At 42.8% G+C, this 25,252-nt stretch overlaps 4 protein-coding genes and 1 long non-coding RNA gene across 5 annotated transcripts; all 5 read left to right on the plus strand.

Moving 5' to 3' along the window:
- Positions 1-559: 559 nt before the first annotated feature.
- On the plus strand, positions 560-5,370 carry LOC139473163 (adhesive plaque matrix protein 2-like). The gene is made up of 5 exons (XM_071255678.1): positions 560-782; positions 1,372-1,557; positions 2,534-2,719; positions 4,865-5,050; positions 5,327-5,370. Exons 1-5 carry the CDS (start codon positions 560-562, stop codon positions 5,368-5,370), a joined length of 825 nt encoding a protein of 274 aa, XP_071111779.1.
- A 2,248-nt stretch (positions 5,371-7,618) lies between these two features.
- LOC139473164 (protein shifted-like) lies at positions 7,619-9,031 on the plus strand. Its single transcript, XM_071255680.1, has 3 exons — positions 7,619-7,642; positions 8,385-8,613; positions 8,838-9,031. Exons 1-3 carry the CDS (start codon positions 7,619-7,621, stop codon positions 9,029-9,031), a joined length of 447 nt encoding a protein of 148 aa, XP_071111781.1.
- A 2,221-nt stretch (positions 9,032-11,252) lies between these two features.
- On the plus strand, positions 11,253-15,707 carry LOC139473165 (multiple epidermal growth factor-like domains protein 10). The gene is made up of 5 exons (XM_071255681.1): positions 11,253-11,445; positions 12,406-12,591; positions 12,951-13,136; positions 14,305-14,490; positions 15,493-15,707. Exons 1-5 carry the CDS (start codon positions 11,253-11,255, stop codon positions 15,705-15,707), a joined length of 966 nt encoding a protein of 321 aa, XP_071111782.1.
- Positions 15,708-16,714: 1,007 nt separating this feature from the next.
- On the plus strand, positions 16,715-18,301 carry LOC139473166 (wnt inhibitory factor 1-like). Its single transcript, XM_071255682.1, has 3 exons — positions 16,715-16,727; positions 16,909-17,094; positions 18,009-18,301. The coding sequence occupies exons 1-3, from the start codon at positions 16,715-16,717 to the stop codon at positions 18,299-18,301; spliced, it is 492 nt and encodes a 163-aa protein (XP_071111783.1).
- A 3,703-nt stretch (positions 18,302-22,004) lies between these two features.
- On the plus strand, positions 22,005-23,344 carry LOC139473195 (uncharacterized). Its single transcript, XR_011653922.1, has 3 exons — positions 22,005-22,062; positions 22,284-22,469; positions 23,232-23,344. It is a non-coding gene; the product is annotated as an uncharacterized lncRNA (long non-coding RNA).
- Positions 23,345-25,252: the final 1,908 nt, after the last annotated feature.

Raw genomic sequence — 25,252 nt, forward strand, 5'->3', positions numbered from 1 at the left:
AACATCTAAATATAGGAACTTCCACAAAACTGCTTACATTAAATAGTACTAAATTCCTGACTACTAATCACTGTCAAAATACAATACAACGAGCTTCTACCGAATCTCAACAGAAATAATGTAATACAGTTACAATCACTGTGTAACAATAAAATACACTGACACCTAACAGTATATTGAACTCTATATGGGGCTAAAAAATAAGTCTTGGTTCTCAGGCACTGCCCTGATCATCATAAGGTTCATTGCACGTTTCGTTTGTTTCCATTTTCATTTTTTGTGTGCATTGATTTTTATTTCCATTTTCATTTCCATTTTCAAAAATATATACCAAAATCCTAATACTTAAACACAAACATGCTGCAGACATTATGATGATGCGGGTGGTGCCTGAGAACCAAGACTATTGTTTTTTTCGCCTGGACTTCGGCATTGTATTCCCATACTTAAAACATACATTACCAAGACTTTACAAAGAGCTTTCATTTTGATTTTCTACTGCGCTCCTGCACATAAATATTTGTCAAATTAACAATGCTGATTGCAGTCTGAAATCCGAATGATAGTACTCAATACGAACCTTATCTTTGAATCAGATTGCAGTCTTAAATGCGCCAATGGAGGATCGCTGGACAAGGAGAAGTGTGAATGTGCCTGTGCTGGTGGTTACCGAGGTGCCGACTGTACGAAGCCGCCATGTAAGACAGAATGTGCAAATGGAAAGGTCAGTCAGGAAACCTGTCTCTGCGAATGTACACACGGCTGGACTGGACCCAAGTGTGGTAAGTGGATGGGCGGAGTTTTTAACGAAAGTGTTCAGTTGGTCCTCTAACTGACCTCTAGTTACCATATGCAACCTCGTTCTTATATGAATGAGGAGAAAACCGACGGCTTTTTTATTCATACCTTGTTACCATCACTAATACTACTCAAAATGTTTGACGTGCACGCAGTTATTTCATGTCATATTCTATTGAGTAGTATTGAGTATGAAATAGCCCCACAAGGATCAGGGGAATAGGTCTTCAGCAACCCATGCTTGCCGTAATTGGCAACTATGCTTGTCATCGGTGACTAACAGGATCGGTTGGTCAAGCTCGCTGACTTGGTTGATGTAGATCCTCGCAATCGGGATACGATGACATGCATGTATGCTCATGATATCCATCACTGGATTGTCTGGTCAAGGCTTGATTATTCAGACCGCCGTCATATAGCTTGAATATTGCTGAGTGCAGAATTAAACAACAAATAAACGAATCAGAATGAAATGATATATTTCGATTTTGATTTATTCATACAACTGATTTCTATCTGCATGAGCATCAGTGTGAACCTTAACTATTGTGGAATTGTTTTAAAATTATGTAGATTGCAACCTTAGCTGTAAAAACGGAGGAACATTGAACGAAAAAACATGTCAGTGCGCATGTAATGGCGGCTACCGTGGGGCCGACTGCAGTCTTCCTCCCTGCAAGACAAAATGTGTCAATGGCAAGGTCAACCAGAAGAACTGTGCCTGTGAATGCACAGCCGGATGGACTGGCCCTGCCTGTGGTAAGCATAGTTGTATTGCAAATAGTAGTAAATAGGCAGGTGAATAATTGACTTACCTTCGCAAGTGTTTGTGACGGTGCCATCGGTGGTACAGCATGTGCTAACTTTTGCAGAGTGGTGGTGGGGTAGCAGAGTGGTGGTGGGGTAGCAGAGTGGTGGTGGGGTAGCAGAGTGGTGGTGGGGTAGCAGAGTGGTGGTGGAGTAGCAGGGTGGTGGTGGGGTAGCAGAGTGGTGGTGGGGTAGCAGAGTGGTGGTGGGGTAGCAGAGTGGTGGTGGGGTAGCAGAGTGGCGGTGGGGTAGCAGAGTGGCGGTGGGGTAGCAGAGTGGCGGTTTGGGTAGCAGAGTGGCGGTTTGGGTAGCAGAGTGGCGGTTTGGGTAGCAGAGTGGTGGTTTGGGTAGCAGAGTGGTGGTGGGGTAGCAGAGTGGTTAAGTGTTCATCCGTAAAGCCAAAGGCCCTGATTCGATTCCCCATATGTACCATGGGTGAAGCAATTATTGGTGCACATCCATACTGATGGAATACTGTTGAAAGCGGCATTTAAACAATACTCGCTCATCTTTTCGCGAACACCTTGTACCATCACCATTTCATAAGGCATGTCTATGATATAGTGTGATCTTACAATGTACTCTGCTTTTAGCAGAGATTTATCATTATGAACAGTTTTATTGCCAAGCAGAACGATTAAACTGACTGGCACTTTTCCTGAGGATCAGGATGTTGGTGCCCCTAAGCAGTATGCTTGATAAGCAGTTTTAAATGGTTGGAGTGACAATTTTGGAAGATATTGCGAATCATGTCATCATCATTGTCATAAGGGCATTATCAGGCGTTACAGCCGTAGAATACAAACGGTATCTAGATCTACAGCTGTAGTTGGGGCTCACACTAGGTGACCTTAACATAGGATTGTCATCGTTTTGTATATCATTGTCCAAAAAACCTGCTTCATGGCACATTACATTTTCGTTTCAGATTGCAGTCTGAAATGTGAGAATGCAGGTACTCTTGACAAGGAGAAATGCGAGTGCAGTTGTTCCGGAGGCTACCGCGGAAATGATTGTACCCTTCCACCATGCAAGACGGATTGTGTCAATGGCAAAGTCAACCAGCAGAACTGCGTATGTGATTGTACGCAAGGTTGGAGTGGTGCGAAATGCGGTAAGTGTTCTTCAGTGTTATCATTTATGCCCTCATACTGTTGGCACATAATTTGATGTCGTCCTTGATGCGTACATATATTTACTTCATTTCATTGGAGGAGGCACGGGTGGCCCAGTCGTCTAATGCTCCGCGATTCCCTGTGCAGAGTTGCGTCCCTTGGGCACACCTGAAACCTATGATTGTGGGTTCGAATCCTTGTTCGCCCCGATTGTTTCGAGATTTGTCAGCACCACACCCATGCTCGTGCATCACTTCGGGCTTTCCTCCCACATTAAGCTGTCACGCCATGATATAACTGGAATAATGCTAAAAGCGGCGTTAATTCCAACTCGCTCATTTCATTGGAACAAGCCAAATTTCATATGTTAGCATTTGATCACAAGTCATGGGTGTGAGATTCTATCACAAGTTCAAATGTTTAACAGGATTCAGGTGCACGATCCAAAGCTTCCTTACAAAGGTATCGGAATGCTGGAAAGATTCATTTTGCCCGTTAAGACAAGATAATGTTTCACAGTATATCACGGTAGTTCAGTCAATTTACAAGGCAAAATAGATCAGTCAAATGAGGGAAGACTAAAACGGAACATAAAAAATATACGCCTGCAACTCTATGATAATAATCATGTAGTATTTATAAAACATCTAATCCACAAACACAAATCTGTCGGAGAAATTCAAGATGTGCATCTTAGAAAATAAGAAAATGACGCTGCACTTGTTGACACTGCTCCCATGATGCATTTTACATTACACGTGCGTAGCCATGGTGCATGTTGCATTACACGTGCGTAGCCATGGTACACCACATGGAGTCTGTACTAGGAAATGAATACAAGTTATTTACACTTGAAAGGGAAGCCATTTATTAGTTTAGATAGTGTCCAAGCTCGGGGGCTTTCATACCAACAAATCTACGGTATGATACATAAAACAAAGTGGTTGTCTCAAAACCAAAACCGGGACGTAAAAGGATACTAGTCTGCTTTGATACAGGGGTGATTAGGCGTACAGCTTGGAGCTGATGGTATGCCAACTTGTAGTAGATTACGTGAGGAAATTAAAGAAACAATTTGTTTCCTGGACTACATTAATTATTGCTCCATATGAGATGGGTTATTGATTCACTGCACGTGGCAATGACTGAGCAGTTTTCAGGTGAAATATTCCATTCTGTCTGTGGTCACATTATCAACTCACCGTTCATGACTATCGCAGTCAGGCTTTCCAGATCATTATCGGTCTGTAAATAATGGAGTCTGGACCAGACAATCCAGTCATTGATAACATGAGCATCGACCCACGCGATTGGGATCGATGACATGCATCAACCAAGTCAGCGAGCCGAACCACCCGATCCCGTTAGTCGCCTTTTACGGCAAGCATGGGTTGCTGAAGACCTATTCTACCCCGGATCTTCACGGGCCGGGTAGCCTAGTGGTTAAAGCGTTCGCTCATGTCGAAGACATGGGTTCATATTGCTAGAATATTGCTTGAAGCGGCGTAAAATCATAATCGCTCACTCAATGAAATACAGTAACATGATTATCTTGAGACCACGCCAACTCAGATGACATTAACACCTGTGAAATCACCTCAGAACAGGTGTTAGGTAATTACCCCAGTATGTAGGCCGTTTCATACATGTATGACAGAAGTTTGATAGTTTTACCTCTAAAAATACCTTTTTTAGCCTAACCGGTGTCAGTTAGGATATGGGGGGCACGGGTGGCCCAGTCGTCGAAGGCGCCGCGATTCGCTGTGCAGAGTTGCGTCCTTTGGGAACGCCAGGATCCTATGATTATTGGTTCGAATTCCGATTCGCCCCGATTACGTTTCTAGGTTTGTCAGCACCATACCCGTGCTCGTGTAGTAGTAGTAAACGTCTGAGACCTGCATCACTTCGGGCTTTCCTCCCACATTAAGCTGACACGCTGTGATAAAACTGGAATACTGTTAAAAGCGCCGTTAAACCCAACTCACTCACTCAGTTAGGATAGGCCTGATTAGGTAGATTTGCAAAATATTTATTTCCCTATGATTTGTATTCATCAAATGAAGCCAAAAGAAAACTTTTTAGCATTTTCCGACTGTATTATAGGCCTATTACAAAGGATGTTAAGGAGCTGTTTAAATTTTCAGATTGCAGTTTAAAATGTGCAAATGGGGGAACACTTGACAAGGACAAATGTGAATGCACCTGCGCTGATGGATACAGGGGTGCGGATTGCACCAAGCCTCCATGTACGACGGTCTGTGTCAATGGGAAGGTCAACCAGGAGAACTGTGCCTGCGAGTGTAGCGAAGGCTGGAGTGGCCCCAAGTGTGGTAAGTATGGCAAATGGTTTTACATTCACATTACCAAACTTTGAGACCTCAAGTCAATTCAGAACAGCTTTTAGAACTTTAGGGACCTTAAGTACTTGCCCTTGCTGATGTTTGATCTGGGCTGTGATAGAACAGCAGCGCAACCAGTATTTGCATAAACATAGCAGAAGGAACATGTATTAACGTTGCAGATTACATTTCGCATGGAACCTGTATTCATTTGTGCATTTCTCAAGCTCTTTTTGTAAAATTGTGATCGAACATTATTTCATGTAGTTAATGTTACAAGCAAACCTGCGAAACTTTCCAAAGTGTTGTGATGGTATGGAGAAGATATGTAGCTTAATTGGATGTTTATTTGTGTGTAAATACTCCATTTATCACACATGAGGTATGGTTGTAGCAGTTGTGCTTTCTACTTCTTCGGATTTAACAGCGTGTTTATTATTCCAGATTGCAGCCTCACATGTTCAAATGGGGGAACTTTGGACAAGGACAAGTGTCAGTGCGCATGTGTAGGGGGACACCGTGGAGCGGACTGTACCAAACCTCCGTGTACAACCGACTGTGTCAACGGGAAGGTCAACCAGGCGAACTGTGCCTGTGAATGTAATAAAGGATGGAGCGGGGCCAAATGCAGTAAGTTATTTAGAAGTATAGCCTTTATTTGGTCGTGTTGCATAGTTTACGTAGATTGCCAAAGCACTCGCATTCCTTCCATACGTATCTGAGTAAAATGACTGAAGTATCTTTTTATTGCTTGGAAGATGAAAAGCACAGTGTCTGGTGGCATTAGTTGGGTAGTGTGATCAATGGTAACACATTCATTCATTCGGATATTGTATGCAAGACTCGCCTTTCTGTGGCATTTGTGGGATATAGGTTTGCGTTCACAAATGAGACAGCAATGGAAGTTTTAATTGCCTCGGTCAACTCTTCCATGAATAGACTTTAACAAGTGTCTGATGCAGACTGCATGACTTGCATATAAATGCAATATCATGTGAATTTACCATTTAGATTGCGGTCGTCAGTGCGGCAATAATGGCACCTTGAATGCGGACAAATGTGAATGCACGTGTGTTGGTGGTCACCGCGGTGTCAACTGTACCAAGCCTCCATGTACGACGGCATGTGTCAATGGCAAGGTTAACCAGGAAAACTGCGCCTGCGAGTGTACAGCTGGGTGGAGTGGTCCCAAGTGCGGTAGGTGTTTATACTTACTACAAACCTCTGGCATGTATTCCTTGGATTTAGTAGCTTAAAAGTAGTATAAACATGTTCAATATATACGGTCACACCAATGTTTAACCCGCATCTGTGTCGGAGAATAAAAACCTTATGGTTACTTGAAGGATTGCAAATCATTGCATCTAGCTGACAGAATGTGTCTGTATACAGTAAACTACATTTATAACGAACATTCTTATAAAAAAAATGACCGATATAACAAACATTGCAGGCCATTTGTTTTATATATAATGTTTATATGCTTATAACGAACTACGGTTGTTACGAACTAAAATTAGTGGTCCCTTTGAGGTCATGATAACCATAGTTTACTGTAGTCCTCAAAAGAAGCTAAGAGACCTGATTCAGTCATAATCTATCCTGCCAAGACATTAACTATAGTAATATGAACGAATCAGGGGTTTTTTGTCCTTAACTTTGTATGAGTAGTATATAAAACGTTTTGAGGGGTAAATGATACAGTGTACATAATATGCGCCATAAAGCGTGTGTGATATACTGGACATGTAGTACACGTAATGCAGAGTATATGGTTGGCGTTATACAGAGTACATGATTGGCGTTATACAGAGTACATGATTGGCGTTATATAGTGTACATGCTTGTCGTTTTTCAGAGTGCATAATAGGCGTCATGTAGAGTACACAACAGGCGTTATACAGAGTATGTGACTGGCGTTATGCAGAGTACACAACAGGCGTTATACATAGTATGTGACTGGCGTTATGCAGAGTACACAACAGGCGTTATACAGAGTATGTGACTTGCGTTATGCAGAGTACACAATAGGCGTTATACAGAGTATGTGACTGGCGTTATGCAGAGTACAGAGTACACAACAGGCGTTTTGGTCCCTTTGAGGTCATGATAACCATAGTTTACTGTAGTCCTCAAAAGAAGCTAAGAGACCTGATTCTGTCATCATCTATCCTGCCAAGACATTAACTATAGTAATATGAACGAATCAGGGTTTTTTTGTCCTTAACTTTGTATGAGTAGTATATAAAATGTTATGAAATGGACGCTCCCATCACCATGCAGATGACTCTCATTACAAGGAAACATTGTCCATGCAACATAAAGTGGCCACTAGGTAGTAAGGTTGTTTCGTTTTATAAGGCAAATTCTGTGCTGATAGATCACTTCATTTTCAAGATTGCAAGCTGTCATGTGCAAATGGAGGAAAGTTGGATAGCACTAAGTGTGAATGCGCCTGTGTTGGTGGCTACCGAGGAGCTGACTGTAGTCTACCACCGTGTAAGACGGAATGTATCAACGGGAAGGTAAACCAGACGAATTGTGCTTGCGAGTGTACAGATGGTTGGACTGGCCCAAAGTGTGGTAAGTGTCATTTTGGAATTGCTCTATTAGAACCTGGTATCATTTTTTTAGAGGCCGGATCGGGTGGTCAGATACGCTGACTTGGTTGATGCGGGTCATCGTATCCCAATTGCGTAGATCGATGCTCATGATGTCGATCACTGGATTGTCTGGTCTTGATTTGGTTATTTATGGACCGCCATCATATAGCTGAAATATTTCTGAGTGCTGCGTGAAACAACAAATAACTTATGGGGCTGCTTCTTCAGACTGTGACATGGCTAAGGTATTGGGCCCCGAAGCCAATGGGAATTGCTTCCACACTCACAGCTTACCCTGGTCTTTGTATTACAGGCAGCAATGATATTTCAATGATCAAGAGCGCCTCCATGGTCTAGTGGTAGTGTCCGCCCGGAGAGGGAAAGGTCTGGGGTTCGATCCCCGGCCGGGTCATGATAAAAGACGTTACTAGACGGTACTTGTTAACCTGTCTGGCGCTCTGCATTTAGTGTCTAAAACAAGGGCTGGTTGGCTCGGAGTCAGTATACTGTGTCTGAGTGGGGTTAAACTGCCGCATGGTATCTCGGTGAGCTAGCAATATAAATTGGCATCAGTCCGGACTAGCGGCACGTACGCCGCTATATAAGTGCAAAAATCTTGAATGAAGCGTTAAAAATTTCGTCTCACCTCACCAGTGGTCATACTTACTGATTAAGTACGTGAATAACTGATTTAGTTTCATCTGATCCTTGTGTTTGTGTAGTTGAAAGAACTTGTATTCCCAACATTTATTGCAACTATTACAGATTGTGACCTCAAATGTGCCAATAACGGTACCCTAAACAAGGACACCTGTAAATGTGCCTGTGTTGGTGGCTACCGCGGAGCTGACTGTGCACAGCCTCCCTGCAAGACAGCATGTGTCAACGGGAAGGTCAACCAGAAGACGTGTGCCTGTGAATGCACAGAAGGCTGGACTGGTCCCAAGTGTGGTACGTAGTTTGGTTTAAAAAGGAATATTTCTGTAAAAATTAAAAGAAAGGATCTGTATACATGAACTGCATCAGTCCAATTCGAAATCTGTATCCCTTTCGGGAAACCTAAAGGCTTGATCATATGTAATAAACATCTCTACTTTTGAGGGGGACATTTCTTTTCTTGCAATAACCACAATGTCACTATTAAAATTTTAGCTATGTATTTTTATCAATGCCAGACTGTAAACTCATCTGCAAGAACAACGGAAGCTTGGACAGTGCCAAATGTGAGTGCACGTGTGTTGGTGGTCACCGTGGTGCTGATTGCAGCAAGCCTCCCTGTACGACGGTTTGTGTCAACGGAAAGGTCAACCAAAACAACTGTGCTTGCGAGTGTACTGAAGGCTGGAGTGGTCCTAAATGTGGTAAGTAATATTAAGGGACGACCTGATCTTTGTTATGTGATATGCAGTGTTGGTGGAATTTCCATTCATTTGGAAGAGATTGTCACTTACGCGGCAGTGAACCAAAGCCTTTTTTAATGAATAGGAACTACATCGTATTTTACGATTTGGAAAAGGGACATGAATCAAACGATCACAATTTAACAAAATAGAAGTATTCCCATGATTATATTCTGTAACTCATTTACTGTTTACTATTAACGTAAATGATCAAAAACTGTTTCAATTCCTTTTGATGTAGATTGCAGCTTGAAATGTGGGAATGGAGGTACCTTGGATAAGGAGAAATGTCAGTGCACCTGTGTCGGTGGCTACCGAGGAAACGACTGTACTCTTCCTCCATGTAAGACGGATTGTGTCAATGGCAAGGTCAACCAGAAGAACTGTCTGTGTGAATGTACAGAAGGGTGGAGTGGTGCAAAGTGTGGTAAGATTCTTTGCATAATTTATGATTAGTAATTGTTTTTGTCCGGTTTATTAATCGCATACGCCATACAGGACCAGTAAGTTACATGGAAGATGTTTAGAACCTTGACAGGTTGGAAATTTTCCATGGAATTTATGGAAAATCGCCATGAAAAATTGCAATTCACAACTACATGTCAACAGCTGACGCCATGCTGTATATGAGGTAAATGTCACATGAATTCAAATTGGCTATCATATGACAACACTTGTTTGAAAAAATATCACCAATTTGGAATTTGAAAATATCTGACTCTCCGCCACCTTTTTAGCATTTATAAAAACATATAGCATGATTATTTGTATTTTCTCGCCAATGACCGTTTGTCATGTTGATGTTTTCATGACTTCCGAGATACTATGGCAATACAAAAGAATAAAGTGTTTTGAGGAGAATAAACTATACAACTTCCCTGAGGAAGTGTAAGATTGGTGGATATCTGTAAGTTGTCAATGTATTTCTTAATGACGCTCAATGTACAATACAATAGGCATCTCTAGTCATGCTTGACATTTATCACCACCTGATCTGCTATTTAGACACTTAAAAAACATAACAATACAGATAAACTAAGACATGTTTTGTGTTCGTCATATTCTTTCTGTCATTGCCTTCATATTTTGTAAAATGTTTTCGTTTCATTTATCCAGAATGTTGTCTGTGTTTTTTTGCTTTGGACGAATTAAATGATCATAGCTATACGTTGAAATCAAACACATAGGCATGCAATGGATATAGGTTACTATGTTGTGGAAGTTGGCGATAATGTGGTAACCCTTTGTTTTGAAATTACATTTTACAAATTTATTTTAGAAATAGGCAAAACAATCCCAAAATGGCTGTAGTTGCTTTGTAGAACTGGTGTAACTTCAGACTAGGGAACTATTAATTCCCACATTATTGGACAAGGTAAAACTCTCATTCATCTAACAATGTGAATTTCTACCTCATGCTCCATGTGTGTGTGTGTATTTAATTTTCACATTTTGTCCAGATTGCAGTCTTAAATGTGCTAATGGAGGTACTTTAGACAAGGACAAATGTGAGTGCACATGTGCTGGTGGCTACAGGGGTCCTGGTTGCACCAAGCCTCCATGCAACACGACCTGTGTCAACGGGAAGGTCAACCAAGAGAACTGTGCCTGCATGTGCACGGAAGGTTGGAGTGGCCCCAAGTGTGGTTAGTATTGTGGAGAATAGTATATATTGAAACAATTCCAGATTAGGTTAATAAATGTGCAGCATATGCGTTAAAAGAGCATGTTGAAGCATCTGATATTTTGTTGTAATTATTTCAAGGGTGTTTTTGGTAACGTGTGTTCACAACACATTGATTGTGTATGCATTACTTGCTCTGTAAATTCATTTGATGTAGCTGCTGTATGACGTTGATCATCTGTTGACACCATTAACTTAAGTTTTATCCAGCAATATGACCTTTTAGTTGTACTGTCAGGCCAGAAGAGCTGAATTCAATACTGTCACGTTTTAGCAGCATTATTTACCCATTTCTGAAATCCTGAAGGATAAATATGGTAGTAGGCACAATGCAATATTTTTTTAATGTTATGAATCGTTATATTTTATCCTTACCTTCGATTTATTTTGTGGATAAATCTAAATAACGTTAAATTTGATTAGTTGTTTAATATGTTAAACTATATTTCATGTGAGCAGTAATTCCTTGAAAGTAACAAATAATTTTTTCTTATTGTTAAAATTACATGTTAGATTGCAGTCGGAAATGTGGCAATGGAGGTACCTTGGATAATGCAAAGTGCCAGTGTTCTTGTGTGGGTGGCTACCGTGGGGACGATTGCAGTCTGCCCCCATGCACAGTGGCATGTGTCAATGGCAAGGTCAACCAGAAGAACTGTGTGTGCGAGTGCACAGAAGGTTGGAAGGGTCCAAAGTGCGGTGAGTGTACAAACTGTGTTCCAGATTTGTTATTTCAAATGGTTATAAACCCCTTGGAGATAAATTTAAAGATTTGTATAATTTTTAGATTAAGTTAGTATTGTATTTTTCATAATATCCACTGAATGCAGGTAGATCCCAAAACATCTTCCTTGATTTTGAACCTTGGTGTTCGGGGAAAACTGACGTGGGAACTCTATTTAGTGAGTCCCGAGCATAGGTATCGGGTCCCTATTTACCAACAGCAAATATAATACAATATGTGCGATGTCATGTGCTTGTTGTAGATGGGATTTCCTTATTTGAATCAAAGCTTAGTCTTTGGATGAAGGAAGTCTGACCCGGAAATCAGCTAAATATCGTGTCAAACTGAACTCGCAGTGCATATTATTCCATCAAACCTTTCATTCAAAATGTGACACGTAATATTGGAAGCTTATTCTTATTGTTCAGTGTTCATGCTTGACTGGACTGGTGTATCTTGTTCAGAATCGTTCATTTCATGGCTCTTTTTATATAGGTGTAATATTCATTACCGGAATATCCATGCTCGATCGTAGCACCACCAGTAGCTGTTATCCCTTCGATATCCCTCTTATTGGCAATCAGATTCCGCCTTTCATATCACTTGCATTTGCTTAAAACAAAATGGCTGCTCCCAGACGATGTGATCGATAATCAAGATCTATATTGTAATAAAACTGGTCTTTTCCCGCAAAGTGCATCAAATCCACTTGAGCACCTTGATAAAAAAACATGAAAAGATTTGCAAATCCATCAGTCGACCGAAACCTGCACGTTGAAATCATTTTTGACGAACCGGATGTCTTCATTACGCCATTTTGATTGGACTATGCATGGACTCGTTGGTCCAGCCAAAATATAACTCCGGAATTCCTGCCAAGTTCCTTGCCTCGGGAAGTATTACAAGGGAGGTTAGGAATTGTTAATTTTTTTCAGATTGCAGTCTTAAATGCGGAAATGGAGGTACACTTGACAAGGACAAATGCGAATGCACATGTGTTGGTGGATACAGGGGTGCGGATTGCAGCAAACCTCCATGTACGACAGCATGTGTCAATGGAAAGGTCAACCAAGAGAACTGTGCCTGCGTGTGTACGGAAGGCTGGAGTGGCCCAAAGTGTGGTGAGTGACAGCGTATCATTCAGTCGGACAAGTATTAGATTACAATGCATGCTCTTAAACAGTGTTTTTATAATCTAAAATAGATAGTTTAATAATTTTAATTTGCAGGAAGAAATAAACCAGGTCTTTTCCAAACAGGAGATAACAAATATGCTCTGTAATAAGCACTATTTGTATAACCCTAGGAACCGAAGTAAGAATATAGCAATTTAACTAAATATGTAAATGTTGTTTCTTGACTCTTTATAAATATGCTTTCTTCATTACTATGTTTTTTGAAAAATTTGGTATTTGGGCTTGGTGACACTAACCAGTTTTGCTCGTTCTGGTTTTTTTCTGCATGTTCTGTGGCGTTTCAGACTGCAGCCTCAAATGTCAGAATGGTGGCACACTTGACAAGGACAAGTGTACATGTACATGCGCCGGTGGCTACCGAGGTGCAGATTGCAGCAAGCCACCATGTACGACAGCTTGTATCAACGGAAAGGTCAACCAGGAGAACTGTGCCTGTGTATGTATGGAAGGCTGGAGTGGTCCCAAGTGCGGTAGGTTGAAAACTGTATTCTCGTAAGTAGAGTATTTTGAACTCGTCACCCATGTCTCCTTATTAATTAAATCTCCAACTTTCGTTTCCTGCTGATACGGAGCGAGTGTTTTCCACAACACATTTGGCATACCCTTTAATATGTATCTGTGTAAAATAGTTCATAATAAGTGGAACTAATACCATGTGCATGTGGATTAACAAATCTGGTTGAACTTTTCTACTCGGAAAAGAGTCAAGATTTCAAAGTTCATGTCTGTCAAAACATTTGATTTTTCAACTTTGTACACCACTACCCCATGACAATTTAGTGAAAACTTTGTTCCTCGATCTATGGGGTATTTGATGACCTTAGATGTAGTGGCATATCTATCTTTAGAGGTTCAGGACAATTTGTCAAAAATGAAAGCAAGTGCCATTAGACGTTTACTAAGAACAGAATGGGAAATTGCCGGACTTCCTCTTAGACACGATCTGTCAAATGAGCAAAATCAAAATTGGCCAAGAAGGAATACTTCAGCTTCTGCTTCGTTGATGATCTGATATTGTTCAATAAACATCAAATAGCCAGTTCACTTCCTCTGCTTTACCCATCTGAACAAGAACGGTGATATTCTACATTCCTGTACCCACATCCACGAGGAAGCTATATGTGAAATCAACGTAGGCCCACGCATAGACTGATTGTAAAGAAAACATTCAGAAGGTTAAGAGCTTTCATGGAAAGAATAATTGTTTGCTACTTTCTGTGCGTGTCGGACAGACGTAATTCAAAATGAACATAGTATTTCGTTTCAACAATCATTAAATTCGCTTCCGTGTAACTGGATTTCTGGTCCATCAATTGATTGTCTAGCTTAATATACCGCTAATATTTTGCCTTTTACTCCCAATGGAATCAGAATCGTGGGGTAATCCAGACTGGTTATTCTTTGTTGTTGACGTTTTATATTTATTCGATAAGTCATAGAGCTTTTCTTAAATATATTTACTATTTTTCACTTGAACAGTTCCGAGCATGAGTTTATAGAATAGTTTACCAAATCCCTGTGATATTTGTAACAATTAGGTGCCCATCTGTATCGATTCTTTTAAGAATGCTGCAGCAGTAAGGAGGCATTGCACTTGGCAAAGATAACTGAGGCATAATTTTATTTGTTATATATCAGATTGCGGTCGTCAGTGTGGCAATAATGGCACCTTGAATGCGGACAAATGTGAATGCACGTGTGTTGGTGGTCACCGCGGTGCCAACTGTACGGAACCTCCATGTACGACGGCATGTGTCAATGGCAAGGTCAACCAGAAGAACTGTGACTGCGAGTGTACAGCCGGGTGGAGTGGTCCCAAGTGCGGTAGGTCCCATCTTTTAAGTTCCCTAGTTCCAATTGTAATTTCAAGCGATTGGATTCATTTGGATTCTAATACATCGGTTCCGTACTGTTTCCTGTGTTTGTCAAAGAGTGTGATGAACTACGAATTATAGACCGTCATACAGCTGGAATATTGCCGCTTGGGAGATTAAACAACAAATAAACGAGTTCATGGTTTCTTTTCTGTAATTACGACCGCCTCCATAGTCTTGTGGTGTCTGCCCGAAGGTGGGAAGGCCGGCTGCGTCATACCAAAAGACGTGAAAAGATGTATTGTGCTCGGCATTAAGGGGCTAACACAAGGACTTGTCGGCTCAGTCAGTATATTGTGTCTAAGAGGGGAATTCATGTTAAACTGCGGCATGGTATCTCGGTGGGCTAGCACCATGATTTGGCATCAGTCCGTACTAGCACTATAAATCGGCAGCAGTCCGGACAAGTACGAACAGCCACACACACGCGTGAATACACGTCGCTAGAAAAGTGCAATATTCTTAGATGCGACGTTAATCCCCATTTCCCCTCCCTCCCTCTTTTCTGTATTATCAGGGGGCCACGGGTGGCCCAGTCGTCTAAGGCGCCGCGATTCGCTGTGCAGAGTTGCGTCCCCTGGACACGCCAGAAACCTATTATTGTGGGTTCGAATCCTGGTTCGCCCCAATCCTGGATCACCCCAATCCTGGTTCGCCCCAATCCTGGTTCGCCCCAATCCTGGTTCGCCCCAATCCTGGTTCGCCCCAATCCTGGTTCGCCCCAATCCTGGTTCACCCCAATCCTGGTTCTAGGTTTGTCAGCACCATACCCGTGCTCATGGGTTTCACCGAAGTGGTAAACGTCTGAGACCTGCATCACTTCGGGCTTTCCTCCCATATTAAGCTTTCACGCCGTGATATAACTGGAATAATGTTAAAAGCAGCGTTAAACCCAACTCACTCACTCACTCTGTATTATCACATAACATATCATTTCTTGTACATGGCACAGATTGCAACCAAACGTGTGCCAATGGAGGAAGCCTTGACAAGGAAAAGTGTCAGTGCACCTGTGTTGGTAGCTACCGAGGTCCTGACTGTAAGAAGCCTCCATGTACGACGGCCTGTGTCAACGGAAAGGTCAACCAAGAAAACTGTGCCTGTGTGTGTACAGAAGGCTGGAAGGGTTCCAAGTGTGGTAGGTGTTATTTCGGCGTAGCTCAATAGAAACCGTGGTTAGAATAGGCATCATCACCCTATTTGTGGTTGTGACAGGCGATTACAATGTGGCTGAACAGGCAAAACCACTGCAGCCTTGCGCTAACAAACCATAGGAATGCCTCGGTCTACAGGAAAGTGTCAATTGAAAGCTTCATTAATAGTGATACTGGCTGGTTAAATACATGTGTACTAAATTCCTTATTCTGATCCCCGTGCTATTGTGTAGCTGTTTCTGTGTTTATTGCAACTATTACAGATTGTGACCTCAAATGTGCCAATAACGGTACCCTAAACAAGGACACCTGTAAATGTGCCTGTGTTGGAGGCTACCGCGGAGCTGACTGTGCACAGCCTCCCTGCAAGACAGCATGTGTCAACGGGAAGGTCAACCAGAAGACGTGTGCCTGTGAATGCACAGAAGGCTGGACTGGTCCCAAGTGTGGTACGTAGTTTTATTTAATCTTAACAGAAATAGTCCTTTTTAAAATCAAAGGATCTGTATACATGAACTGCATCAGTCCAATTCGAAATCTGTATTTCTTTCGGGAAACCTAAAAAGGCTTGATCATATGTAATAAACATCTCTACTTTTGAGGGGGACATTTCTTTTCTTGCAATAACCACAATGTCACTATTAAAATTTTAGCTATGTATTTTTATCAATGCCAGACTGCAAACTCATCTGCAAAAACAACGGAAGCTTGGACAGTGCCAAATGTGAGTGCACGTGTGTTGGTGGTCACCGTGGTGCTGATTGCAGCAAGCCTCCCTGTACGACGGTCTGTGTCAACGGAAAGGTCAACCAAAACAACTGTGCTTGCGAGTGTACTGAAGGCTGGAGTGGGCCAAAGTGTGGTGGGTAGTTTTAAATTTGTTTGATATCGGTAATAAGAACTGGAAGACTTGTCAACAGATTTTAGCAAATGTTGCCAAACTGCAGCAGAAGTGTAGTAAATCATTCATATAAGCTAGTGTTTGTTGTTTAACGCTGCACTTGGTAATATTCCGGCTATATGACAGCTGTCCGTAAATAAGTCTGGACCAGACAATTCAGGGATTGACATGAACATCGATCCATGCAATTGAGACCGATGACATAGACCTATGGTTCATTTTTATTATATAAAGCAAGGTAAGCATACCTCTAGAATTTCCGACGGTACTTTAGTTTTTCTTCACAGTAAACCATTTCATTTCGCTTTTGCAGACTGCAGTTTGAAATGTGACAACGGTGGCTCCTTGGACAAGGCCAAATGTCTGTGCACCTGTACTGGTGGCTATCGAGGAGCTGATTGTAGTCTCCCTCCATGCAAAACAGACTGTGTCAATGGCACGGTCAACCAGAAGAACTGTGCCTGTGAGTGTTCGAAAGGCTGGTCTGGTCCCAAGTGTGGTAAGTTACTTTGAATTGCCTCTTGTATGTCATGTTTGTTCACAGAATTCTGTAAAAATTACTGTTTCGAGTGCAAATTTGAATATATCGCCCTAACCCCATTAAATGTTTCAGATTGCAGTCTTAAGTGTGCCAATGGTGGAACATTAGATTCGAGCACCTGCGCGTGTTCTTGTATTGGTGGATACCGAGGTGCTGATTGCAACAAGGAACCATGCAAGACGGATTGTATCAACGGCAATGTTAACCAGAAGGATTGTGCTTGCGTGTGTACAAAGGGCTGGAGTGGACCCAAATGCGGCAAGTTATACCTTATATCCAGATAATGTCATAGGTGTCAGAGGCAGCTAAATTATAGCTAAACTATGGTTGATGAAGTGTCATCTCACCATACATTGATTGATGCATTGCTCACAATATCACTGGTCTTTTGTCCTATTATATAGCTGGAATATTGCAGTGTTAGACACAAACAAGTGCGCGCCATCGTGACATTAACATTATTTGCAATCTGTGTTATATACCTAGTGAAATACCTTACCCTCATTTGACCCTTGAAGATTCCGGGATAGAATAGGTCTTCAGCAACCCATGCTTGCCTTAAAGGCGACTTACCGGATCTTGAGGTCAGGCTCGCTGACTTGGTTGATGCATGTCATCAATTCCAATTGCGGGGATCGATGTTCATAATGTCAATGACTTGATCGTCTGGTCCGGACTCGATTATTTACAGACCGCCGTCATGTAGCTGGAATATTGCTGGGTGCGGCGTTAAACAACGATCAATCACTACATAAGTGCAATAATCTTGAACGCGACGTTAAACCCTATTTCACCTCGCCTCATTTGTTTCATTACATGTGTAGTGGCACTTCTCAAGCGTGTATATAATCGTGTGGTGTTAACCATTCCAGACTGTAGTCTTCAGTGCGAAAATGGAGGCACTCTGGATAAAGCCAAGTGTCAGTGCGCATGTACTGGCGGCTACCGCGGTGCCGACTGCAGTCTTCCTCCATGCAAGACGGAGTGTATCAATGGCAAGGTCAACCAGAAGAACTGTGCCTGCGAATGTACTGAAGGCTGGAACGGTCCTAAGTGTGGTAATATTTCGATTACTACTCAGCCAAATGACTTGCTCTTCTCTTCTCACTGTCCACGCCTGTACCTATCAACCATGTCAAGTAAGGCCATCCCAAGAGACCCATAAAGCTACTAAAAGGCGACTATGCTTGTCGTAAAAGGCGACTAACGGGTTCGGGTGATCAGGCTCACAGACTTGGTTGATGCATATCATCGTATCCCAATGCGTGGATCGATGCTCATGATGTCAATCACTGGACTACCTGGTCCAGACTCGATTATTTACAGACCGCCGAAGAAAGCTGGAATATTGCTGAGTGCGGCGTAAAACAACCAACCGTGTAGCTACCCACATACAAGTATTGAGGGTAAGGTACTGAGGCTGGCGCCACGGTTCCACTTTGGTGCTCCTTGGAATTCCAAGTTCTAAGGAAAATGCATAGACCCTGATATAAAGGAAACGCTCCTTGATTAAAATTATATGGAGCTGTACTGAACCCAAAAAGTTAAGGATGGTGGATATTTTTTTAGATTTTTTTAGATTTCTTTTATCAAATGTCATGCATCATGTAATCTGCATCTTTGAGCCATTTTAGTGTATGTTCTTTGGGATGGCATTAATTCCAGACTAATCTTGATTTCCCGACATCCTTCTTGAAACGCGCCATCTTTTTGTTACCAAAATTGCATCACTGCCAAAAGCTTTGAAGAAGGCTACAAATTGTATCATTGTTAACTGTTTAAATAGACTGCCAACTGAAGTGTTCTAACGGAGGAACACTGGACAAGGCAAAGTGTCAGTGCGCATGTGCAGGAGGCTATAGAGGAGCGGATTGCACCAAGCCTCCGTGCAAGACGGAATGTGTCAAGGGAAAGGTCAACCAGGAGAACTGTGCCTGCGAGTGTGCGGAAGGATATGTTGGTTCCAAGTGCGGTGAGTTTGTTCTCTTCTCATCGGAATTCGGAAGGTACCCTTTGTCTTTGTTAGTGCTCGACAAACGCTAAACGAAGATACTTTCCCTGATAGTCTAATAGAGACGCTAACTGAGACGTCTTAGTTTAGCTTGATAGGTTCGATTAAATGAACACACTGTCACTCTTGAAGTGAACATCCAGCGAAAACAGCTTGATTTACAAAGTCCTAACATGTTACAGACTGTAATCTCAAGTGTACAAATGGAGGTAAACTGGATCCGAGCACCTGCAAGTGCGCATGTACTGGTGGCTACCGTGGTGCCGACTGCAGTCTTCCTCCATGCAAGACGGAGTGTATCAATGGCAAGGTCAACCAGAAAGACTGTGCCTGTGAATGTACAGAAGGCTGGAACGGTCTTAAGTGTGGTAAGATCTCGATTAGTATACAGCCAAATGTTTACTCGTGAAGATTCCGGGGATCTGGTGGTCAGGTTGATGCATGTCATCAATCCCAAGAATGGTCAAGAATTGATTATTTACAGACCGCCGACAGATAGCTGGAATATTGCTGCGTAAAACAACAAACCTACAACCAACCGTGAAGCTACACATACTAGTATTGATGGTAATGGTACTAAGGCTGGCACCACTGTTCCACTTTGGTGGTCCTTGGAATTCCAAGTGCTGAGGAAAATGGTGGGCACGGGTGGCCCTGTCGTCGAAGGCGCCGCGATTCGCTGTGCAGAGTTGCGTCCCTTGGGCACCCCAGAAACCTATGATTGAGGGTTCGAATCCCGGTTCTCCCCGATTACGTTTCTAGGTTTGTCAGCACCATACACGTGCTCTGGGGTTTCACCGAAGTGGTAAACGTCTAAGACTTGCATCACTTTGGGCTTTCCTCCCACATTAAGCTGACACGCCGCGATATAACTGGAATACGGTTAAAAGCAGCGTAAAACCCAACTCAATCACTCTAAGGAAAATGTATAGACCCTGATTTAAAGGAAACGCTCCTTGATTAAAAGATATGGAGCTGTACAGAACAACAACAAAATCAGGATCGTGGATATTTTTTTTAGATTTCTTTATCAAATGTCATGCATCATGTAATCTGCATCTTTGAGCCATTTTAGTGTATGTTCTTTGGGATAGCATTAATTCCAGACTAATCTTGATTTCCCGACATTGTCCTTTTTGTTAACAAAATTGCTTCACTGCTAAAAGCTTTGAAGAAGGCTACAATTTGTATCATTGTTGACTGTTTGACTAGACTGCCAACTGAAGTGTTCTAACGGAGGAACACTGGACAAGGCAAAGTGTCAGTGCGCATGTGCAGGAGGCTATAGAGGAGCGGATTGCACCAAGCCTCCGTGCAAGACGGAATGTGTCAAGGGAAAGGTCAACCAGGAGAACTGTGCCTGCGAGTGTGCGGAAGGATATGTTGGTTCCAAGTGCGGTGAGTTTGTTCTCTTCTCATCGGAATTCGGAAGGTACCCTTTGTCTTTGTTAGTGCTCGACAAACGCTAAACGAAGATACTTTCCCTGATAGTCTAATAGAGACGCTAACTGAGACGTCTTAGTTTAGCTTGATAGGTTCGATTAAATGAACACACTGTCACTCTTGAAGTGAACATCCAGCGAAAACAGCTTGATTTACAAAGTCCTAACATGTTACAGACTGTAATCTCAAGTGTACAAATGGAGGTAAACTGGATCCGAGCACCTGCAAGTGCGCATGTACTGGTGGCTACCGTGGTGCCGACTGCAGTCTTCCTCCATGCAAGACGGAGTGTATCAATGGCAAGGTCAACCAGAAAGACTGTGCCTGTGAATGTACAGAAGGCTGGAACGGTCCTAAGTGTGGTAAGATTTCGATAAGTATACAGCCAAATGTGGATCCGTTAAAGATTCCGGGGAAGAATAGGTCTTCAACCCATGCTTGCCGTGAAAGGCAACTAATGGGATGAGGTGGTCAGGTTCATGCATTTCATCAATCCCAATTTCGTCGATCGATGTTCATGATGTCAATCACTGGATCGTCTGGTCCAGACTCTATTGTTTACAGACCGCCGACGGATAGCTGGAATATTGCTGCGTAAAACAACAAATCAACCAACAACCAACCGTGAAGCTACACATACTAGTATCGATGGTAATGGTACTAAGGCTGGCACCACGGTTCCTTTTGGTGGTCCTTGGAATTCCAAGTTCTGAGGAAAATGAGGGGCACGGGTGGCCCTGTCGTCGAGGGCGCCGCGATTCGCTGGACAGAATTGCGTCCCTTGGGCATGCCAGAAACCTATGATTGTGGGTTCGAATCCCGGTTCGCCCCGATTACGTTTCTAGGTTTGTCAGCACCATACCCGCGCTCGTTGGTTTCACCGAAGTGTTAAACGTCCGAGACATGCATCACTTCGGGCTTTCCTCCTTCATTAAGCTGACACGCCGTGATATAACTGGAATACTGTTAGAAGCGGCGTTAAACCCAACTCACTCATTCTAAGGAAAATGTATAGACCCTGATTTAAAGGAAACGCTCCTTGATTAAACGATATGGAGCTGTACTGAACTAAAGTTCAGGATCGTGGATATTTTTTAGATTTCTTTATCAAATGTCGTGCATCATGTAATCTGCATCTTTGAGCCATTTTAGTGTATGTTCTTTGGGATAGCATTAATTCCAGACTAATCTTGATTTCCCGACATTGTTCTTTTTGTTACCAAAATTGCATCACTGCCAAAAGCTTTGAAGAATGTTACAATTTGTATCATTGACTGTTTATATAGACTGCCAACTGAAGTGTTCTAACGGAGGAACACTGGACAAGGCAAAGTGTCAGTGCGCATGTGCAGGAGGCTATAGAGGAGCGGATTGCACCAAGCCTCCGTGCAAGACGGAATGTGTCAAGGGAAAGGTCAACCAGGAGAACTGTGCCTGCGAGTGTGCGGAAGGATATGTTGGTTCCAAGTGCGGTGAGTTTGTTCTCTTCTCATCGGAATTCGGAAGGTACCCTCTGTCTTTGTTAGTGCTCGACAAACGCTAAACGAAGATACTTTCCCTGATAGTCTAATAGAGACGCTAACTGAGACGTCTTAGTTTAGCTTGATAGGTTCGATTAAATGAACACACTGTCACTCTTGAAGTGAACATCCAGCGAAAACAGCTTGATTTACAAAGTCCTAACATGTTACAGACTGTAATCTCAAGTGTACAAATGGAGGTAAACTGGATCCGAGCACCTGCAAGTGCGCATGTACTGGTGGCTACCGTGGTGCCGACTGCAGTCTTCCTCCATGCAAGACGGAGTGTATCAATGGCAAGGTCAACCAGAAAGACTGTGCCTGTGAATGTAACTTCGGTTGGAAGGGACCAAAATGCGGTACGTGACCCGTTAATCGATTACCTTTTTAATTGAAATGCTCAATACGTGACTGCAGTGATTGCATAATTTGCAAATTGATATACTACTCAAAACAAGTTAAGGAACACCCATTTCGAAGGCTGTGTGTTGCAAGACCAACCGGCAATGGCAGATTAACTTTAGTCATATAAAAAAAATCGGGTGTTCTTTAACTTCTTTTGAGTAGTATATGTAGGAAGGTGATTGAGATATCTTGTTCACAACATCCGGAACTACCTGTCAAGATCCGGGTTAGAATTCATCTTCAGCAATCTATGCTTGCCGTATCAGGCGACTACCGGGAGCGGGTGGTCAGGCTCGCTGACTTGGTTGATGTTTCATCGTATCTGTACTGCGTAGACTGATGCTCATGATATCAGTCACTTGATTGTCTGGTGCAGACTCGATTATTTACAAACCGCCGTCATATAGCTCGAATATTGCTGATTGAGGCGTTAAACAACAAACAAACATCCGAAGCAATGACATGGTTGAAGTATTTGACTGATCACGAGGAAAGCTACAATGACAAATTGTATGGATGCAAATATAAGACAATACAATTGTATTTATGTTGCAAAATTGCTTGTAAACTATCGCAATCCTATACACGATGGATGTCCCTAACAACGGTCGCCAAACCCAAGTAATGGGGTCATTGCAGGCATTGACCAATCGCATGTATGTACCACATTTTACCGTAAATCAGATGTTCCCAAAACCTGTCATTCTGGCCTGTAGATTGCAAGCGGCAGTGCAGAAACGGAGGTGTGCTGAATCCGGAAACTTGTGAGTGCGCATGCGTGAAAGGCTACCGCGGCGCCCTGTGTGGCCTTGACCCCTGCACCACCAAGTGCATCAATGGCAAGGTCAATCAGCCGAACTGCAAGTGTGAGTGTCTGGAAGGATGGAGCGGTCCGTCTTGTGGTGAGTGGTTAGATGAGGTTAACTTGTAAAACTGACATTATTAGACAGGGATTAGAAACGGTACCCAGCAAACTTATGTTAAGATTCATGTTGATACTAAATTTATAGTGTGGTCAGACAGTGCCTTGGTTGCGTCACGGCACCGATATGATGTATGTTCCTGTCATATCGTCATGACTGGACTGGACCCGTGAAGATCCGGAGTAGAATAGATCTTCAGCATCCAATGCATGCTGTAAATGGTGACTGTGCTTGTCGTAAGAGGCGACAAACGGGATCGGGTGGTCAGGCTCACTGACTTGGTTGATGCATGTCATCGTACCCCAATTGCGTGGATCGACGTTCATGATGTCAATCACTGGATTATCTGGTCCAGACTCGATTATTTACTGACCGTAGTCATATAGCTGGAATATTGCTGAGTGCAAAATCTGAAACATAACTGGACTATTGACTTTTGCTTTAAACACTTAAAACAGTGATCCTGCAAACATTCTGCAAAATGAAACTTTCATCACATTTGTCACAATTACCCACGTGTGAGAGGAAGGGGTGCAGTCAAGTGGTTAAAACATTCGGTTATCACACCGAAGGCTTCAATTCCCCGCATTGGTATGATGCGTGAAGGCTATTGCAGATGTCCCCCTGTTTTATATTGATGGAATATATTTCTAAAAGCGGAGACAAACCTTACTCGCTCATGTTTGGGATTACGTGTTATTGGAAATTGAAATACTGTTGTCAGATTTGTTTATGGCGGGGATCGGTGGAGGGGCGGGGATCGGTGGAGGGGCGGGGATCGGTGGAGGGGCGGGGATCGGTGGAGGGTCGGTGATCGGTGGAGTGACATAGTGGCTTAACCATTTCATTAGCTCTGTGAATTCCTTGTTTTATCTCCATATTAATAGATTATGTGTAAACATTGGTGTCGGACATCGCGATACTGCAGTCAAGGCAGGAGCGGGCATTCACACTCGTCGCCACAAATTTATATTTACAAACACATCCATCGATACTCCAGGGTCGTATGTCTATTCTATTATGATGGATACCTCACGGCAGCTTGAATAAACTGTCACGCTGCAAATAACCGAATACAGAATACATCCAGACGAGGGACTTTCGGAAAGATGTTACTCATTGGAGATGAAGTTTCCACCGAAGTGAAACTGACAGCGAAAGGGTATAGGGTACTTGTCGTAATATAAAGGAGAATATAATACACTGGGTTATCGAGCATGAACGATACCAGACGGCCGTTCAAGAGGAAGAAGATGGCATCCTCCCGTCATGAGGCAGCGGCCCGTGGAGCACCAATAGTTCTCATAAACAATAATGCCGACCGCCTCCGTGGTCTAGTGGTAGAGCGTCCGCCCGGAGAGTGGAAGGTCCGGGGTTCGATCCCCGACCGCGTCATACCAAAAGACGTTAAAAGATGGTACTTGTTGTTACCCTGTCTGGCGCTCGGCATTAAGGGGCTAAAACAAGGACTGGTCGGCTCGGAGTCAGTATGCTGTGTCTGAGTGGGGTATTCATGTGGCATTGTATCTCAGTGAGCTAGCACTATACATCGGCATCAGTCCGGACTAGTGCACGCACGCACGCACGCATGCAGTCGCTATATATGTGCAATAATCTTGGACGCAACGTTAAAACCCCATTTCACTGCACTTATATTAGTACAGCTCCTGCTTTAGTGGCACTGCTCCTGCTGTAGTAGTAGTTCTGCTCCTGCTATAGTCTTACTTTGGGAAGGCTTCACAAATGCTCTAGACTTTCTAGAATCTTGACATGCATCTTAAGGTACGTTCTCAGAAAATATTGTATTTGAATAC

The sequence above is a fragment of the Haliotis cracherodii genome, unplaced genomic scaffold (assembly GCF_022045235.1).
Source record: "Haliotis cracherodii isolate W230 unplaced genomic scaffold, xgHalCrac1.p SCAF_27, whole genome shotgun sequence".
Classification (NCBI taxonomy): domain Eukaryota; kingdom Metazoa; phylum Mollusca; class Gastropoda; order Lepetellida; family Haliotidae; genus Haliotis; species Haliotis cracherodii.

What these genes read in the sequence shown, in the direction of transcription:
- LOC139473163 (XM_071255678.1), top strand. Translation starts at nt 560, where the DNA reads ATGATAGTACTCAATACGAACCTTATCTTTGAATCAGATTGCAGTCTT. An exon ending in CTGGACTGGACCCAAGTGTG is followed by an intron (nt 783 to 1,371) that starts GTAAGTGGATGG and finishes AAAATTATGTAG; the next exon opens with ATTGCAACCTTAGCTGTAAA. An exon ending in CTGGAGTGGCCCCAAGTGTG is followed by an intron (nt 5,051 to 5,326) that starts GTAAGTATGGCA and finishes TATTTCATGTAG; the next exon opens with TTAATGTTACAAGCAAACCT.
- LOC139473164 (XM_071255680.1), top strand. Translation starts at nt 7,619, where the DNA reads ATGGTTGGACTGGCCCAAAGTGTG. An exon ending in TTGGACTGGCCCAAAGTGTG is followed by an intron (nt 7,643 to 8,384) that starts GTAAGTGTCATT and finishes GTGTTTGTGTAG; the next exon opens with TTGAAAGAACTTGTATTCCC. An exon ending in CTGGACTGGTCCCAAGTGTG is followed by an intron (nt 8,614 to 8,837) that starts GTACGTAGTTTG and finishes TATCAATGCCAG; the next exon opens with ACTGTAAACTCATCTGCAAG.
- LOC139473165 (XM_071255681.1), top strand. Translation starts at nt 11,253, where the DNA reads ATGTTAGATTGCAGTCGGAAATGTGGCAATGGAGGTACCTTGGATAAT. An exon ending in CTGGAGTGGCCCAAAGTGTG is followed by an intron (nt 12,592 to 12,950) that starts GTGAGTGACAGC and finishes GTGGCGTTTCAG; the next exon opens with ACTGCAGCCTCAAATGTCAG. An exon ending in CTGGAGTGGTCCCAAGTGCG is followed by an intron (nt 13,137 to 14,304) that starts GTAGGTTGAAAA and finishes GTTATATATCAG; the next exon opens with ATTGCGGTCGTCAGTGTGGC.
- LOC139473166 (XM_071255682.1), top strand. An exon ending in CTGGTCTGGTCCCAAGTGTG is followed by an intron (nt 17,095 to 18,008) that starts GTAAGTTACTTT and finishes TAACCATTCCAG; the next exon opens with ACTGTAGTCTTCAGTGCGAA.